The sequence below is a fragment of the Heloderma suspectum genome, chromosome 15 (assembly GCF_057233095.1).
Source record: "Heloderma suspectum isolate Gila_16-S chromosome 15, 16-S_ref, whole genome shotgun sequence".
Taxonomy (NCBI): domain Eukaryota; kingdom Metazoa; phylum Chordata; class Lepidosauria; order Squamata; family Helodermatidae; genus Heloderma; species Heloderma suspectum.
In genome coordinates this window covers 15,126,181-15,144,726 of record NC_139472.1, presented here as the reverse complement: position 1 = coordinate 15,144,726, position 18,546 = coordinate 15,126,181, and the positions used below count along the sequence as shown (strand labels likewise).

Genomic DNA, 18,546 nt, shown 5'->3' with positions numbered 1-18,546 from the left:
TTTAATGCAGAATCTGCAGTGCAGGAAGCAACAACAGCCATCCCTGACAGGTGGCCATTCATTCTCTGCTTAAATGCTTCCAGTTAACTCCTGCCAGGTTTCAATTAACATCCTCTACAGTTATTGACAGTAAACTAGCTAAGATATTTTATCATTTATGCCTTTCAGGTTGAGGACCTTCTCTATTATTAATTTAACTATCTTTTTATTGAAGGTCTTAGAGAAAAATACCTGTTTAAAAATGGAGCTCACTGATCATTAGCGGGTTGGACTTGATGGTCTTATAGGCCCCTTCCAACCCTACTGATCACCCTAATGATCAGTTTGCCAAGAGCTAGGTGTCTTGCTTTTTAACAAGGATCTCAGGATGCTGAGAAGAGTTGCTTCTTTCTTAATGGCACTAGCCAGATCTCCTTCCAGATTTTTTAAGGCAAATGTAAAAGACTGTATGGGAGAAGTTTGACCCTTAATAATTTTTATTTTTATCTTCATATTTTTATCCTTGGTTTGGTAAACAGCCACTTATAAAAACTGAAATTGGAAACCAGTTGGTTGTGTACATAAGTTAAATCTGGAAGTCTTGGATTTATTAATCATGTAACTGATTTATGTTAGGTTTTGTTCACCTATTTTATGTATAACATCATCATGCTGGGTATTTTTCCTGTTTACACTACGATGGCCAAGGGTTATAAATGATAAAACTGAACTGAAATACCACCAGTGAAGGACAATCCATCACCTCCCAAGGCAGTCTGTTACATTTCCAAACAGTGCTTACCATAGGGAGGTTTCTTCTAATGTTTAGCTGAAATCTGCTTCATAGAATAGTAGGTTTGGAAGGGGCCTACAAGGCCATCTAGCCCAACCCCTGGCTTCCCTGGCTATTCCCACCCATTTGGTTCTAGTCTTGCCCTCTGGAGCAACAGGGAAGAACTCTTCTCCATTTTCTGTGTGACAGCCCTACAGATATTTGAAGAGAGCTATCATGTCTCTCCTGAATCTCCTCCAAGCTAAACACACCCAGTTCTTTCAACCATTTCTTTAGGACTTAATTTCCAGAGCTCTCACCATCCTGGTCACCCTCCTCTGGACATGCTCCAGATTGCCAATGTCCTTCTGGAAATGTGGTGCCCAGAACTGGACACAGTACTCCAGATGTGGCCTGACCAATGCAGAACAGTGGGATTTATTACTTCTTCTGATCCAAAGCTTTGGTGTGGTATTTCACCAATGCAGAGGAGGAGTTCATGTGGATATAAATATAACAGCATGCAAAATAGAAACCTGATGCAGTCATAAGCATGAACACATTCAGAGTGAAATACTGGGTGAGTAGGAGGCGGGGAGGGACCCACAATGCATACATGTTGATCAGTAATATATTGGAGGCAGAATGAACTGAAGCAAGTGAAAGAGCTACAGCGAACAGTGCATGCCCCAATTCTGGGATTAATTATCCAAGTTAAAATGGAATTCAAAAGGAGAAAGATGTAGGGCAGAGCAACCCAGAGGAACAATGAAGGAACAGAATGGAGGAAATGATTTCATCCCTACTTCCTGTCAGCTGAGGTCATGCAATGCCATTCAAGCTGAGTGAAAAGAAATGTTGCTGTCTGGGCAGGATTGGGGGGTGGGGTGGGGACAGAAGTCTGGGGCCCTTCTCAGCAGAATTATTTATTTATTTGCAGTATATGTATACCACTCCACATCCAAAGACCTTGGAGTGGTGAACAGCAGACAGGGTAAAGAATAAAGACGCCATGTGAAAACATTCTAAAGGATAGAAAAGAAACAGAGTTCTGATAAAACCAAATGCGCAATAGACCGTGGCTGGTCACTCGAGGAAGGCTTCCTGAAATAGCAATGTTTTCAGGAGGCGCTGAAAGCAACACAAGATTGGTGCCTGCCCGACCTCCAAAGGCAAGGGATTCCATAGGAAGGGGGCCACCACATGGAAGGTTCTTTTCCTGGTGGACTCCAATTGGGCCATGGGACCATGTGGAACCACCAGGGTGGGCAGGAAGGCCCTGGAATGCATCAGGGTTGGCAAGGGCTGGCCCTAGCATTAGGCAGATGCTGGAAGGTGTTGGAGGAGAGAGCTGCGTGCCCTGAGCCCCCTAAGCTAGCTTGCTGCCTTCAGGTGCAGAGGAGGACCTACAGTAGTGATGTAAGATTAATCTGCCAGTCCAGTCGAATTTTGTACATGGAATAGGAGAGGGCGCCATCTTGTTCTTTACCTCAGACAGCAAAATGTCCTGGAAGGACAGGAACATGAAGACCACCTCAGGAGTATGTGGCAGGACTGTGCAATCAAGTCAAATTTAGCAGCGTAAAGAAATCATTTCTGGTTGAGAAGTTATGATAAGAGAAGTCATGCTGAATCACCCGTCTAAGTTCAATTCATAGAGAGAAGATAAAACTCAAATATATCTTGCAGGAAGCAGACGAAGTTGGGATGTCCTGCATGGATCAATCTATCAGTGGGCAGATGCTAGAGATCCCAGAGACAGTCATGACACCAGAGAAAAAGATGCAAGTTTTGGCTAGGGAGTGCAGATAATTACAGAGGAAGCTTTCCCGCAGAGAAGGGTCTATAACCGAGGCAGCTAAACAGCAATTTATCAGTGGGGGGACCCAAAGCGAGGGATGGTTGAGAAATTTGCTCGGTCAAGGTTTTGTTATGGATTTGCCCCATTCATGCCTCCCAAAACCCAACATGGACCCAAGCACAAGTTGTGTTCAGAAATCCATACATTTCCAAGCTTGTGATATCTTCCATGAAGCAAGCAAACAAACAAGAATCCATTCACATGCACACATTTTAAAATGCACGAAGAAAACTGTTTAAACCTTCCTGTCCACTTCCCTCCACCAATTCACACCCACTACCATACACACCCACCCACTACAATTCACATCACTACCATAGGGCTAAAAAAAAAAAAAAAGTGGGAAAAAGTGGCTGGGGGGAAGGTTTAAACCTCACCTGCATAGTGGTCCCAATCCAGTGGTCCCAATCCACACTTACATTAAGGTAAATTAAAATGGTGAGGATCAGCTGCACACTATGCATGTAACATAGCACATAGCTCAGCCGTCAGATCCTGGAAGCCAGGGCTTTGCAGAAACAGCCCTGTCTGCCCTCCAAACTGCCTGCACTCGCTACTGCATGCTTACCCGTCTGGCTTCACTGGCTTCCAGCCTGTTTCCGGGCACAATTCAAAGTGCTGGCTATGACCTATAAAGCCCTATATGGCTCCAGTCCAGGTAAACTGAAAGACCGTATCCTCCCTTATGAACCTGCCTGTCTCCTGAGATCCTCTGGGGAGGCCCTTCTCTCAGTCCCACCACCGTCACTAGCACATTTGGTGGGAACCCGGGAGAGGGCCTTCTCAGTGGCTGCCCCACGGCTGTGGAACGCCCTTTCCAGGGAGACTAGAATGGCTCCCTCCTTGCTGTGTTTCTGGAGGCAGGCTAAAACATTCTTGTTCCAGCAGGCCTTTGGGACATAGTTGGAACCTGGGGGTAAGCTGCTAAAATGCTGTTTTAATATTTTTAATATAATTTTAATTGTATTGTTGTTCAATTATATTTTAACTTTTGTATATTTTCATATGTTTTAATTGCATATGTTTTAAGGTTTGTAAGCCGCCTTGTGTCCCAGTACTGGGAAAAAGGAGGGGTATAAATAAATATAACAGCAACAACAACAACTACAACAATAATAACTTCCACTTTTGAACCTTATCTCCAAATTTACTTCCCTTCGGATGTGTTGAACAACATATGGAGACTGAATCTACACACAGCAGTTTTATCATTATCCTACTGCAATGATAACTATCAGTGCACATGACACTAATGGGCACCAATAGTTACCACTGCAGTATAATAACTGTAAACCTGCTATGTGTAGATTAAGGGATGGCGGAGAAATCTGCCACAGACTCCAGTGAGGCCGGATTCTTTAGAATCCAGCCCCCTGGAGTCCGTGGCAGAACGGACTATCCCCCACCCACCCCCTGGAACCCTCCTGGATCGGACCTACCTGCCGCCGTCCGTCCGGTCCATTGGCTGCTGGGCTCCTGCAGCTGCAAATGGCGGCTGGCGTAACAGCCGCCATTTGTGTCCCTGTGGTTAGCCGTGACAGGCTACGTATATATTTACGTAGCCTATCACAGCAAAGAGCAGGGACGCAAATGGCAGCTGCTACGCCATTTGCGTCCCTGCGTTAGTCTTGATAGGCTACGTATATATTTACGTAGCCTATCACGAAAAGAGCAGGGATGCAAATGGCATAGCGGCCGCCATTTGCTCTTTGCCGTGATAGGCTATGTAAATATATACATAGCCTATCACGGCTAACCACAGGGACGCAAATGGTGGCTGCTTTGCCAGCCGCCATTTGCCGCCACAGCCCAGCAGCCAGACGGAAGTCCGGCTGTGGATGGGCCCGGACGGTGGCTCTGCAGCATTGCTGCAGAGCGGAGCCAGCCATGACGGACTCTGGGGGGAGGGATGGATCGCCTCTCCCCCCGCAGTGGAAGGCCCCACCTGGAAAGGTAAGTGGGGTTCGTACACCCCTAGTGTAGATTCAGCCAGACAAAAATGTGAATATTAGGGGAAATGTACAGAAATGCATTCAAAAGCTAATGCTCTCTCTCTCTCTCTCTCTCTCTCTCTCTCTCTTTCAGAAACTGATGGATAAACAGGATGGAGTGAACATAAGATGCAGACAATGAGAAACTGAAAGAAACTGAAATAGTCAGCTTTGGCCACCTCTAGTCCCTGCCCACTGATGCTTTCAACTCTGCCCACTGGCCATATGCAGCCCCCAAGGGAATGCAGCCATCGACAGTAGAAAGTTTCCCCACCCCTGCTCTATGTGGTCTACCTCTTCCCAGAATATGTCTTGTCTGCTAGAAGACACTGCCATTTGATGGATGAACTCCAGTCTTCCTTGAGCTGTCTATTCATTATGCAGAGGGAATAGCCTGGGAGTTGGGAGGGGCAGAAAGCTCTGAGGAGGGCAGCCTGCTTGTTGCACTGGGCAGACAGCACCCGGGCCTCTTTGACAGACCACCGTCTCTGGGGATGTTCCTTGCAGAGTCCTGCAAGGGACAAAAACACCGCAGAAGCACGAGCTCAAGTTCCCCAGCTCTGCTTTTTCCAGAGACGATAGGTTCTGAGGGACAGCCAGAGCAGGCCCCAGGTTCAGTCCCTCTGGCACTGGGGCCATAGCATGGGTAGTGTCAGCAGTGACACTGCTGTGGCCGGAAGCACTCTGAAGCGGCTCAATCAACAATCCCTGTGAGGGACAAAACTCTCCAGTGGGCCATGCTGGTAGGATCTGTGCTGTCAGTTAGAGCTGTTGTCAGGCTAGGAGGAAGTTCTCTCATATCTAGGATTCGCAATGCATGCTGGGAATCTGGCAACCAGTCCCTCCCAGAGGTATCTTCTCCATGAGGATCTTAGTCTTTGCATGTTTTACAAAATCCCACAAAGCTGTGAAAAGCCAGTTTGGAAAGAGATGGGATGTCTGGTGATGGCTTCAAGGTGATGGCACCCATTGGTCAGTGGTGAGGCACATGAAGGCACATGAAGCCTGAGATGCTTGCAGATATTCCCAGATAAGTCAGGTGTGGCCAGAAGCTTCCTTCCAGCAACAGGCCCGAGGAAGCTTTGGCCAATATCCCACACCTCACCTTCTCCCATTTTGGCAGCTGCTTTCTTAGGTCAATATTACAGCTATAAAGAACCCCTTAGCTGTTCAAACATCCACAACAAAATAAGATGCCTGGCTGGGGAAAGCAAAGGGAAATTAATTTAGAGTCACACTTTCAACACTTTGATTAAGGTAAAGGTTTCATCGCTTTCTCTGCCAAAGATTGGATTTCTCTGATAGAAATTTATTTATATATTTATAGAAAGTTATTAGGACCACAAAGGGAGATTTTTTTTTATCATCTTGTCCCAATGCCAGAGAATAAAAAAATTACTCAGGGAGGCAGCTGGGATCTTGTTCCTGTCCACCTGATGATTAAAACAGCTAATCTGATATTCCAGCACATTAGGATTATAAATCTTACTATAATGGCCCTTTTCACTATGAAAAGAGAGACTTTATAGGCAGGTGTAAAGGTTTGAGGCCTACAGAGGCAAAGGGGGAAATGGTCAGGCTTAGAGGCCTGGAGTTTTCTTTTGGGAGGGGTAACCCTGAGAAGAGTAGTTTCATTTTGCCAGTGAAGTTTCTGTTTCAATTCCCCAGTTAAGTTTCATTTCTTCAGGGTTGAAGCAGTACTTTCGGTTTTGAGGGAGGAGGGTATATAAAGGGAGTGAGAGAGCCAGTAAGAGCAGAGACAGCCAGAGCCTGAAATGAGAGCAGAGTCTGAAGAATGAGTAGGAAGAAGCAGCCTAGAAAAGTCTAAGGACAGTTTGGGTGAAGGAACTTGCATTTTGCAACTTTTATTTTCTTTAAATGCCTTTTGTATCACTCAGCTTTATTGTGTAAATACCTTTAGTTGTGATTTGTTTGCTTTAAATCTACCAGTAAACTGTTGTGGTTAAATTCTGTGTCTAGAGTGTCAGTCACCCCATGTCCCACATTACTGGGAAGGGGAAGTTTAAAAGAAGGAAGGTGGGACTCTTAAGGAGACAAGAGATCCTTAGGGAGTTGATCAGGGCGTCACAAGGGGAACCTTGACAGCAGGACTCAAAATGTCAGGCCCAGCTCTGGGCACTCAGTTTTCCTCTTGAGCTTCAATGAGAAGAGTGGACATTTGCATCAGTAGGTTTACGCAAACAGTGTAACCAGTCTAGAATTAGTTTGGTACAGGCTAGATCATTTGTCGGCAGATGTCAGGCATGTGGGATCTCCGTTTTACTAGAACCCCAAGGACTACCAATCAGGGACAGATGCAAAGTACTGTCTCTGGTGGGCAGACATATGCTTTCCTCTATGTCCCACTCTGGTCCTTACTTTGGCTATTGCCTGCCTTGACTATCACAACTTTCCCTTGTCATACTTCATCCTCTCATTGTCTTCTATCCAAAACTTCTCTGCCCAAATAATTTGTCTGTCTCAGTGATCAATGCATCTGACACCTTTCCAAAATCTCTACATGGGCCTCTTCCCACCTCCTTCTCCTACATGTAGTATGAATTCCTTATTGTTCCTTCAGAGTTCTTCCAGGTCATGCCCTGCTCTATTTTCTTGCACATCATTCCCAGCATCCCCCCTACTCATGACCTTCACCCTCAGCTACAGCAGAACCTGCTTCCCATTGTCCCACATTCCTGGAACTAGGGATGTGCATACAAACAAAACCCGGGTTCATTGAAGATCTCCCAATTCCAGCTCAAAGCTTGTTCCGTCTCATGTCCATATCAGATTACAATCCTTGTCTTTTCCTTTTCACATGAAAATTCATATGTATGCAGATTTTTCCAAATGTACACATCAATTGTGCACATTTTTGAAAGGTATGCATTCTTCCCCCATAGATTAAATCATGTTTGTGTCCATTTTTTTCCCCAGAAGTATGCATTTTTCATGTGCAGTTTTCAAATAGACGTATGCTGTTGAACGCATTTTCTGGGGTCCCTGAATCACACTGCAAGCTCAGAAATGTACAGACTTTGACAGCAGATGGCATTCGAGTCTGTGTTTGGTCCAAAAGATGAATATTAGGTAAATCCTGATAAAAAATTAATGGAAATGAATTTCACATGCGTCCCTACCTGGAACTCCTTCCCAGATTACCTATATACTGCCACCTTCTCTCTTCCTTGATATTTCCTCAGAAACTATCCTTTCCATAGAGTAACCTTCAAGTTCTATCTTCATCTCAAAGGAGGAAGCTTAATAGTTCATATAAATTAACTTGCTCATAATCAGCTCTTATTATGTGACTCCTAAGGAAGTGTCTCCTTTTAAGGAATGTAGGGATGTCAGAGTAATTGGTTGGACAGGTAGAGTTTGATGAGATTTCCTAGGCTCAGCCCCGCAGACTTAGTTTTGGTTCCTGCTGCAGTGCCTAAATTGGTCTGCAGCAATTCGGGCCAGTTTCTGGATTTTCCAGGCATTTTGCACAGATTGCGCAAATTTCTCAGCGATTTGTGCAACTATGGTTCAACGCCCCAAAAATGCAGAACAAAGTTCCCAGAGTTCAGGGGAAAGCCTGCAGCTCAGCTTGCAAATGCAAATAATCTCATACAGGTTGCAAAACATCGAGCCAAAAAAGAGCCAGATATCCCAGTGACAGGCATCCCTAAAGGAAAGCTGGCATTGATGACATGCAGGGCCATTTGCAGCTTTCTTATGACATGTTATACGGAGCATCTCAAGCCAGGCAAGCATCGAACTCAGCCGTGTCCTTTCCTGCATCACTTTGGCAGAGGTAACCTTGGGCTGAATATTGTCATGGCCGCTGCTCACATTTCCCCAGAATATAAACACAGCAACCTATTGGTATTTGCTGAGTCAAAGCTTGGTTCTTCCAAATCGCTTTTGTGAAGAAACTAAAAGCAAACAAAACCTCCTGCGAGGGCCCAGTCAGGCAGCTGCTGTACACATACAGCCCCAGGGCAGTGCACAGTAGTGCTTTTTGCACAGCTGCTGTCTCCTTATCATCGTTTATACAGTTGCATGCTGGAAAGTCTTTTCGGAGCCCTCAGACTCTCTGGGAAAACTCCGTCCTCTGAGCTTGGAGCTCAGCTGCGCTTGGAGGTGATGGATTAAGAAGATAACTTTACTTTCTGTCGACGTTGGTTTTGTTTTCTTTGCTGTCAAAATGTCCTGCCAGGATTTTTTTAGAACATGCCTGCTGATTGAGCCCAGACGTGGACAAAGCCAGGGGACAACCTTGGAATGGAGCCAGCCTCACACAGCTGGAGGGGAAACCATTGCTACAGTGCGAAACAATCAATGCATGGGAGAATCCTTAACAGGACAATCTCTACTTGGAGTGGGTAGATATCTGCATCATTAATGACTCTCGCTCTGTACGTGGACCCAGAAGAAGTCACCTTGAGATGTACTGAGATTGTAGGCAATATTATATGAAAGACAGCAAATACAAGGCACACCCCGATTCATTTAGGAGATTATGCATACAATAGAAATCTAATACAGACAGTTTTGGTAGTTTGAGAAGACCCAACTCCCAGCCACTGTTGTTAAAGACCCAAGACCCTCAGTCAAATTTGTGGTTGAGTTTCACCTCTGGAAACCCCCACTGAAGTTGTCTTTTGAAGCTGACCTGATCAACCGTAGAGCTCTTAATGTCAGAGTGCTCAGACTTGCCATCTTTCTCTAAGGAGAGGCTGGCTCAGTATCACTCAAATATCCTATAATAGTCCTAGTTAAGAGCAGCCAACAGCCGGACTTACCTAGACATGAGTCCCTCTGCTGTTCGTAGCCAGCACTGCAGACACATTTCCCAATGGGCACCAGCCATTCCCCCTCAGCACTGCAGTACATTTTGGGGGTGTCTCTTTCCTCCGAATGCCCCACACACTCGCCCCGCACCTCCACAAGGGACGAGGAGTCTGCTCCAGTGACAGCCTCAGAGAAAGACGCCAAGTTCCTCACCATGGCCGGGCATTTCTTGTAGTAGACACGGACAGAGACAATGGCGATACAGGCCCCGATGTCCTGGAAGGCCAAGTAGAAGCCTCGCTTGCTCAGCGGCCCCACACCACGCACCTCCGTGTTGAGCTTGAGCCGCCGGACCCCCAGGTCGACGTTGGTGAAGCTCTCGTCGGCTGCAATGGTGTCGATCTTCACGAACTGGCTCTCGCGGGTGGTGCTTCCCAGGTCGCGGTCGGACTGGAGGTAGTAGAGGTTAAAGGTTTCTTTACATGTGCCCAGCACCCCCGGCATGCTGTTGCAGTCGCGCAGAGTGAACCGGATCTCTGCGTAAACCCGGTGGGCCCCGTGCCTTTGTACCCAGCTAGTCCGTAGCCAGTTGTTCTGGTTAGGGGACATGACATTGCATACTTGGTAGGTGTGAATGGGGTTGAAAAATTCATCCATTTCATTGATGGAGTCCCACTGGTAGGAGAGAGGAGAGAGAGGAGACTTAGAGTCAAGTCAGAAAGAGGCCACCTCTGATTGATTGATTTGCACTTATTTATTTCAGTACTTATACAGTTTGTGAACCCTAATTATAATTATGGGTCTTCCATAGTTTTACCATGATAGCCTTTGTGAATCAAAAGCACTCCTTTTCTAAATATCCAATAGGGTTTTATCAACCAATTCTGTGACTTGTGAAATAGAACGATGTATAAATTAGGGAAACGATGAGTACTTAAGAGTCAGGGTATGTGCTAAACTAAATGAACCCCTGGTTGCATCACCTCAATTACAGGGAATAATTAGAATCAGGTAAGTAATCAGGTAGATCTTCAGGGGTGAGTTTGGGAGGTCCCACCCTATAAAAAGGTCAGATACTTTGTGAGCTTGGTCTTCACCATATAGTTGTGTGGAAACACGTCATGCCACAATCAAAAGACATCTCTGAGGACCTGGCGGCGGAAGAAGTAAGTCCATGTTTTAGAATGGCCTAGTCAAAGTCCAGACCTAAACCCTGTTGAAGTGTGGCAGGACCTGAGTGAGCTGTTCATGCAAGGAAGCTGTCAAACATCACTGAGTTGAAGCAGTTCTGTAAGGAGGAATGGGCCAAAATTCCTCAACACTGATGCGAGAGGCTGACTAACTATTACAGGTAATGCTTACTTGAAATCATTGCTGCGCAAAGAGTGTCACCAGCTACTGAATCTAAAGGTTCACATACAGTATACTTTTTCACACAGGGATATCCAATGTTGATCAGTTGTGGATAAATACATCTTGGAAAAGCATCATGCTTTTGTGTCATCTATTTTATCAGGTTATTTATTGTTCTTTATCTAGGGTTATCTAGGATTGTGGAGTTATTAAGTTATTAAGATTGTGGAGTTATTAAGATCTAATAACATTTTAGGATGGAAATATGAGACAATCCTAAGGGGTTTGCAAACTTTTTCTCACCACTGTAGGCTGCCTTTCAGAGTTACCCTTTCCAAAGTGGCTCATGACACATGAAGACACAAAATTCATAATGTATTATAAACCACAAAACTACAATCTAAAAGAGGAACATCAAAAACCTGTATTAATAGCACCAGCAGCTGTGAAAAATATTATCAGCAGAATAAAATAGTGTTAAAGGTTAAAAAGGGGGGAATATAGCAAGTTAGAAACAGCAGCTGTTGAATATGAAACACTAAAGCAGTTAGTTAAAAGCAATTTCAAACAACAACACCCCCCCCCCAAAAAAACCCCAGTCTTCAAAGCCCATTCGAAAGTCTTTAGGGGGAACAGTTACACATTGCCAAAAAAGAGGGAAAATATCACTAAAAAGAGGGCCCAAAGGGACACTGGTTTGCATAACATTTGAATATTCTCATTGATTTGTATAGATGCACATTTAGAAATGGTGACGATCATTTAAATAGGAATAGAATACATCACACTATAGAAGGGAAGGCTCTGAGAAGATGGCCTGTGTGCTTGCCTGCTCAGTTGGCTGTCCAGTAGGGATGGCGGAGAATTTCTCCACGAATCTCGGGGGCGAATGCGAATACCCCCGAAATTGGTGGTGAAATTCTCCTCTCCCCCCCCCCCAGGACGGGACTTACCTCTGTCGAATGTCCCTCTCGGCGGCGGGTCCCGGCGGTGTTTCGGCGGGGGCGGCGGCCGCTGCTGCCATTTCCCCGTAAAGTTAAAAAAAAAAACCACACATGATAGGCTACGTAACGATTTACGTAGCCTATCACGGCTAGATTTTCAAAGTCAGCTTTACGATTTACGTAGCCTATCACGGGTGACTTTGGAAAAAAAAAGCGCGTACGCAAATGGTGGCGCCCATGGGCGCCGCCATTTGCGTTCCTTATTTGGGCACAGGGAGTCTACGTAAAGATTTACGTAGACTATGGCGAAAATAAGGGCAACGCTTTTGCGTTGCCCTTATTTTCGCCGTAGTCTATATAAATCTTAACGTAGACTACCCGTGCCCAAATAAGGAACGCAAATGGCGGCGCCCATGGGTGCCGCCATTTGCGTACGCGCTTTTTTTTTCCAAAGTCACCCATGATAGGCTACATAACGATTTACGTAGCCTATCATGGCTGACTTTGAAAATCTAGCCGTGATAGGCTACGTAAATCGTTATGTAGCCTATCACGTGTTTCCCCCCCCCATAACTTTTTTATTTCGTGGCCGGGGAGACGGGGCGCTCCCCCCCGGCCAGAATTTCGGAGGTGAGGGATGGGGTGCCTCCCCCCCAACCTGAATTTCAGCAGCGAGGGATGGGGCGCCTCCCCCCCCCAAGAATTTCAGGGGGAGAACCGAAGTGCCTCCCCCCCACCGTGAAGCAAGCTGCAGTACCAGGTAAGGGACTTTCGTCCATCCCTACTGTCCAGCTGCTAATTGTTGATGGGCAACTTCAAGTAGGGATAGCACAGGTGCCTGATTCCATCAGGGAATCTGACAGAACCACCCCCTGCCCGAAACCCCTAGCGCCACTCGCCAAGCCCCTGCCCCTGCTCACCCCCTGCCCATGCTCAGCAAATGGCTTGTCCTCACCCCGGCAGCCTCATCGAGCTTTGCGGTGGCCATTTCTTGAGAAATAAAACGGCAATTGCAAAAATGCGCGTATTTGTGTCTGCGAAAATGTGCATTTTTGCAAAAATACTGGATAAAAAATAGAGGCTGGAATAATCGACCCATGAACTGTGCATCATAAATCAACAGGCTTGGGGAAGGGGTTGTTTTGTTTTGGCAGAACAGCAAGATTAAGAGCATCTCTACACCAGCCTATTCAAAATGGGGCTTTCTGCTTCCGTTTTAAATGCAGGATCACCATTGACTCCCTTTACATGCGCTTCCCCCCCCCCTTCTCCCCGTATCTGTGTCTTCCTTTATCTTCCATTGATCTCACTCCTCTTCTTGCAGCTTTTCCTTTTCCACAGAGGGAACTCAAGCAGAACACAAGTGGGATAGCTCATTATCTCCAATCTATTTAAAAATGGCATAACAGTCATTTAGTGCGAGAGACGTCCTGGAGGTTCATGACGTCATGTAAAGGGCCTGCAAACCTCCATGAAGGAGCAATCCCTTCCAATAGCAGATAAAAGCTCCATGTGAAGAAGTCCTAACAGAACAATCCTGTACCCTGTTACCTGGGAGTAAGCCCCCTTGAACTCAATGAGCCTTATTTCTGAGTAGACATGTATAGGATTGCACTGTCAAGCTGCAGTCCTGTACCTCAGGGCTATTGGGCCTGTGCAAATAGCTTGAAAGCTCCTGTTCAGGCAGCATTCAAAGCTTCCTTTTCTTTCTTATCTGTCTACCATTTGTATGACTACTGCAGTTTCTTCCCATCCTCAAAAACAGTACATAGAGGAAGGATTGGAAAGACTAGTAAATTTGTCAAAACACTGCACGGACCTATGTTGGTAATTGTGTTGTATGTGTTATATACAATGTTTTCTGTATACATGTGTCTCTTCACTTTGGGGGCATACCTCTTATATACTAGACAGTAGCCCTTATACTATTGGGGCCGCGGTGGCTTAGTGATTAAGACGCTGAACTGCAGACCGGAAGGTCGGCAGGTCAGCAGTTCGAGACCCGAGTGCTGCATGACGGAGTGAGCTCCCGTCTTCAGTCCCAGCTTCTGCCAACCTAGCAGTTCGAAAGCAAGAAATTGCAAGTAGATAAATAGGTACCGCCTCGGCGGGAAAGGTAACAGCGTTCCGTGCACCTCGGTGTTCAGTCATGCCGGCCACATGACCACGGAAGTGTCCTCGGACAGCGCTGGCTCTTCGGCTTAGAAATGGAGTTGAGCACCACACCCTAGAGTCGGACACGACTGGTTGGGGACACCTTTACCTTTTTTAGCCCTTATACTAGACCACTGAGGAAGACTGTAGGTCGAAACGTGGTTTATTTTAGAGCTGTGTGCAAACAGCCTCTCCAAATTCTCCAAGCTATTTGTGGGCAGAGAAATTGGGGGGGGGGGGACAATGTCACCAAATTTCTCCTAGGGGAGGAGAAATTCTCCAGCAGTTTCTCACAGAAAGGGCTCATTATTGGCAGGGGTTGTAGCACAGGTTCTTTTTTCCTCAGGGTTTTTATTTCATTGCACTGCTTCTGTAGGCGGCAACAGCATCCACTGTGTTGAGGCTTCCACTTTCCTGAGGCAGAATTTTGAATTTCTTTTGGTGGTCTTTTTGAGCTTACCCAATCACTGTGACATGGCTGAGGGTGCTGGGTGTGTTCTCTCTCTCTATTACACATCTTTCCACTGCTCTGCAGCCTCCCAGGTCACCTGCCATTTCTGGACTACAAAAAGCCCCATGGGAGGAATTGTCTCATGATGGCTTGAACTGAAGTGTGGGAAGCCAGGGAGGCTGCAGGCTGCCACAGAGATGACTGTGCAATGACAGACAGGACACTCATGAGACACTTCCCTCATAATTAAGGTAAGCACAAGAACTCCAAACCCAACCCAGGATAATCTTTCTGAAATTTCTCCTCCTTTGAATTTCTTTTTGAAAGCCATTTCTTTTCTATCGAATTGAATTAGAATGGTAAGAAAAAACGTGGGGGATTTTTTTTAGCACAGCTCCAGTCCATTTGTATTGGTTATTTCTGATATAGTTAGGCCTTTATAGCACAACAACATTGAATTCTCCCTTATTGGTTTGATGTATGTTTCTTTACAGCACGATAACAGTGTATTCTTTCTTATTATTTTTATGCACATGCTTTTTAACTACGTAGATAAAAAAATATTATTACATCCTGTTTTGTTTATATTTATTATCACCAGCAAGCCAAGCCCAGTTGGGTTTGTGTGTGTGTGTGTGTGCGTGTTGTGTTTGTTCATTTTTTTCCTCTATATTCCTAAGTGTTGAGCCTCTTTCAGCCTCAGAGCCAAATTCCATGGTGGAGAAGCTCTTGGGGGCCGCATTCCAGGGGTGAGAGGGGCAAAATACGAAAGAGGCATGGCCAAAATACCAGCATATTTTAGCTTAAATCTCTTACTTCCAGTAACTAAACCTCAGGAGAGGCATTTCAAACTTGTAGAATGGGAAGAAAACACGGCAAAAGCCAGGAAAACCATCAAATAATAGGCAGTCAGGGGAAAGGGGATGCCAGAGAGGTGACTGGGACCCCAGGAGGACCAGATCTGGCCCTAAGACAGATGTTATGCACTCCTGCTAAGCCCTCTTTCCTATGAGTAAGCCCCATTGAACTCAATGGGGCTTACATCTGAGTAGACATGCATAGCATTGCACTTGAGTGTGCACTCAGATGCACATTTATCTGGGAATAAGCCCCATCAAACCCAGTAGGACAAACTTCTGAACAGACATGCACAGGAGTATAGGCTAATCAGTTGAATTAGTCGAGATAAATGTTTTAAGCGATTAAAGAGGTTCTGTGAGTAACTCAGATGCAGAGTCAGCAGATGGTGGAAATTAAGGGTCTGATTATAGGCCTCCTATTTTAGCCCAACCGGCCATGACTTGTTCCTGTCTCTGGTTTTTCTTTTGTTTTTTAATGAAACAGCTCTTCTCTCTTCCCATGTCATTGAAATAAGGTTCCCCAGCAAGATGAAAATGAGGACATCATAATTAATGCGGCAAGCAAGCTGGCTTGATTATATCTGTATTCAAGAACTTGGCTAACAGTTTAAATTAAAGTCAACACAAGACCTTAAAAAAAAGATGATAAAGGGATAAAGATGCAAATAATAGATACGAGCATGGCTTAAGCTTGGCCTACGTGAATGAAGAAGGAAGCGGGCAGCACAGAAATTTACCAGGAAAAATGGCTGGGCAGAAGGATGGGGCTGCTGCCTGCCTCAGCTGTCTTGCATCTGAAAGAGCTCAGGACAAACAGGCCTGTGCCAGAGAGTGGAACATCCAAAGGGCTGCCTTAAGGGCTGTTTGTTACCTGGACGATTAGATGGCACCAGTCATCAGTGGTGCAGTTAGGTCATCTTGGACTGTCTGTTGTAGTGGGACCATGGACTTCTGCTCCAATGTCCTGCCCTGGAGGTACCATTGCCAGCCACTAGGGATGGACGAAAGTCCCTTACCTTATCCCGCAGCTTGCTTCACGGGGAGGGGGAGGCGCTCCGTCCCTCCCCCTGAAATTCTGGAGGGGTGGGAGGCGCCCCATCCCTCCCCGCCAAAATTCTGGGTGGGGGGGAGGCGCCCCGTCCCTCTGGCCGAAATTCTGGCCGGGGGGGAGGCGCCCCGTCCCTCCAGCCGCGAATCTCGTCTCCTGCTGGGACGCAAATGGCGGCGGCTGTAGTCGCCGCCGTTTGCGTCCCTGCAGTCAGCCATGATAGGCTACGTAAATCCTTACGTAGCCTATCACAGCTGACTTTGGGGGGGGGAAAGCGCGTACGCAAATGGCGGCGCCTATGGGCGCCGCCATTTGCGTTCCTTATTTGGGCACATGTAGTCTACATAAACATTTACGTAGACTACGGCAAAAATAAGGGCAACGCTATTTGCATTGCCCTTATTTTCACTATAGTCTACGTAAATCTTTACATAGACTACACATGCCCAAATAAGGAACGCAAATGGCAGCGCCCATCGGCGCCGCCATTTGCGTACGTGCTTTTTTTTCCCCCCCAAAGTCAGCCGTGATAGGCTACGTAAGGATTTACGTAGCCTATCACGGTGTTTTTTGAAAATCTAGCCATGATAGGCTATGTAAATCTTTACGTAGCCTATCACATTTGTTGTTTTTGTTTTTGTTTTACTGGGAAATGGCAGCGGTGGCAGCCAGTCAGAAGACCGGCTGCCGCCGCCGCCGAACTGCCGCCGGGAGCCGCCAGTGCCAGGGACATTCGACAAAGGTAAGTCCCATCCCGGGGGAGCGGACCGTTTCTCCACCAATTTTGGGGGGCCGAATGCGTTGGCATTCAGCCTCCTGGAGATTCATGGAGAAATTCTCCGACATCCCTAGACAACCTCACACAGAAATAGGGCCACTCTTGGATACTTATATTCCTATTTTCACACCCTCCAGCTCAGTATCTGTCAGAACTAGGGATGTTGCAGGTGTCCAATACGGGGGTGGAGTCTGATGGACTGCCTCCCCCACTCAGTCTGCTGGACTGGGTACTGCAAACTGCTGCCACCGCTCACCACATGACCTGCTGAATGGCTCAGTGAGATGCCATTTTGCATAACAATGGCAGCCCATTATTCTACGTAAAAGTTCTTTTATGCAAATGGCGGCCATAAGGCCGCCATTTATGCAAGATTAGAGGTGAGCACCTAGTGACTGCATACAGAGGTGAGTCCATCCATCCCTAGTCTGAACCGCTCGCTCCCCCATTACACGTCACCCTTCGCTAGCTGCACTATGTGAAACTGACCATAACAATTTATTTAAGACAGCAGTGGGGAACATGTAGGCCTCCAAATGTTGGACTACAACCCCCATCATCCCTGACCATTGGCCATGCTGGACAGGGCTGATGGGAATTGGAATCCAACATCCAGAGGACCACAGGGTCCCAATCATTTCCCTGAAGCAGCTGTAAGACTGGTTAATATAATGATTAAGCTCACGACGGATCTGACTGGATTTGGGGGGAGGACAAGCAACAGCACCCTCCGTGCCTCCCCCCATCCTGAAAGAGGCAGGACTTGCAAACATATATATATATTTTAGGTGACATTTGAGCTTCTTAGGTAGTCTGTGCAAAGGGGAAATGGTAGCACTGCTAGGATGATGGGCCTTTGTTTGTCTCAGGGCCTTGGCAAATGCCCAGTCTTGCCACCCTCTGGAGCCAGTCCTACATCTCCTGAAGCTTCTAAAATGGTGGCTAAAGGGGGCCATCAGCAAAGGTAGGATGTGCACTCTGGTTCCCTGTAATTCAAATACTGGGCTATTTCCTTCATGTCCTGCTTGAAGATTTCCCGAAGGCATTTGGTTGGCTGCAGTGGGAAACCAGATCCTGGACAAGGTGGACCTTTCATTTGATCCAGCGGGGTTCTTCTTAAGTTCTTAAATTACTTACCCCATGCGAAGGGTAGGTGAGCCATCCCCAGTCACCAATAATTGTGGAGGTATCCAGCAAATTCACTGCAAAACATAGGAGAAAAATGTTCATTAGACAGCTGGAGATGTTGAGATAATCACAGTCTTCCTGTATTGCTTGGGTCTTCTGCCCAACAGCAGCCTCTTGATTAAAGATCTCTTCATAAACAAAGGGCCCATTTATCCTGCCCTTTGATCAAACCACAAAGAATACAGAGTGTCTTGGCCCCTTTGGAATGAAGAGATGCTCTGATAGGCAGTTGGTCACCATGCATTTTATTATGTTATTAATTTATTAAAACATTTAGAAGCCACCATGGGACCTAAATGCTGTAGAACAGAGGTTCTCAAACTGCGAACTATGGACCACTCGTACTATACAAGTTCCATTTAGCATGGTCTGGTTTGTCTGACTGGCT

At 46.3% G+C, this 18,546-nt stretch overlaps 1 protein-coding gene across 1 annotated transcript in view; it reads right to left on the bottom strand.

Moving 5' to 3' along the window:
* The window catches only part of EPHA8 (EPH receptor A8), a 71,848-nt gene extending 53,681 nt beyond the window's left edge, over positions 1-18,167 (bottom strand). Inside the window, exons 1-2 of the mRNA XM_084821720.1 lie at positions 18,108-18,167; positions 9,394-10,057 (exon numbers count right to left, since the gene is read on the bottom strand). Of these exons, the coding sequence (XP_084677846.1) occupies positions 9,394-10,039 (646 nt within the window). The 5' untranslated portion in view covers positions 10,040-10,057; positions 18,108-18,167. The remainder of the gene's footprint in view (positions 1-9,393; positions 10,058-18,107) is intronic.
* Positions 18,168-18,546: the final 379 nt, after the last annotated feature.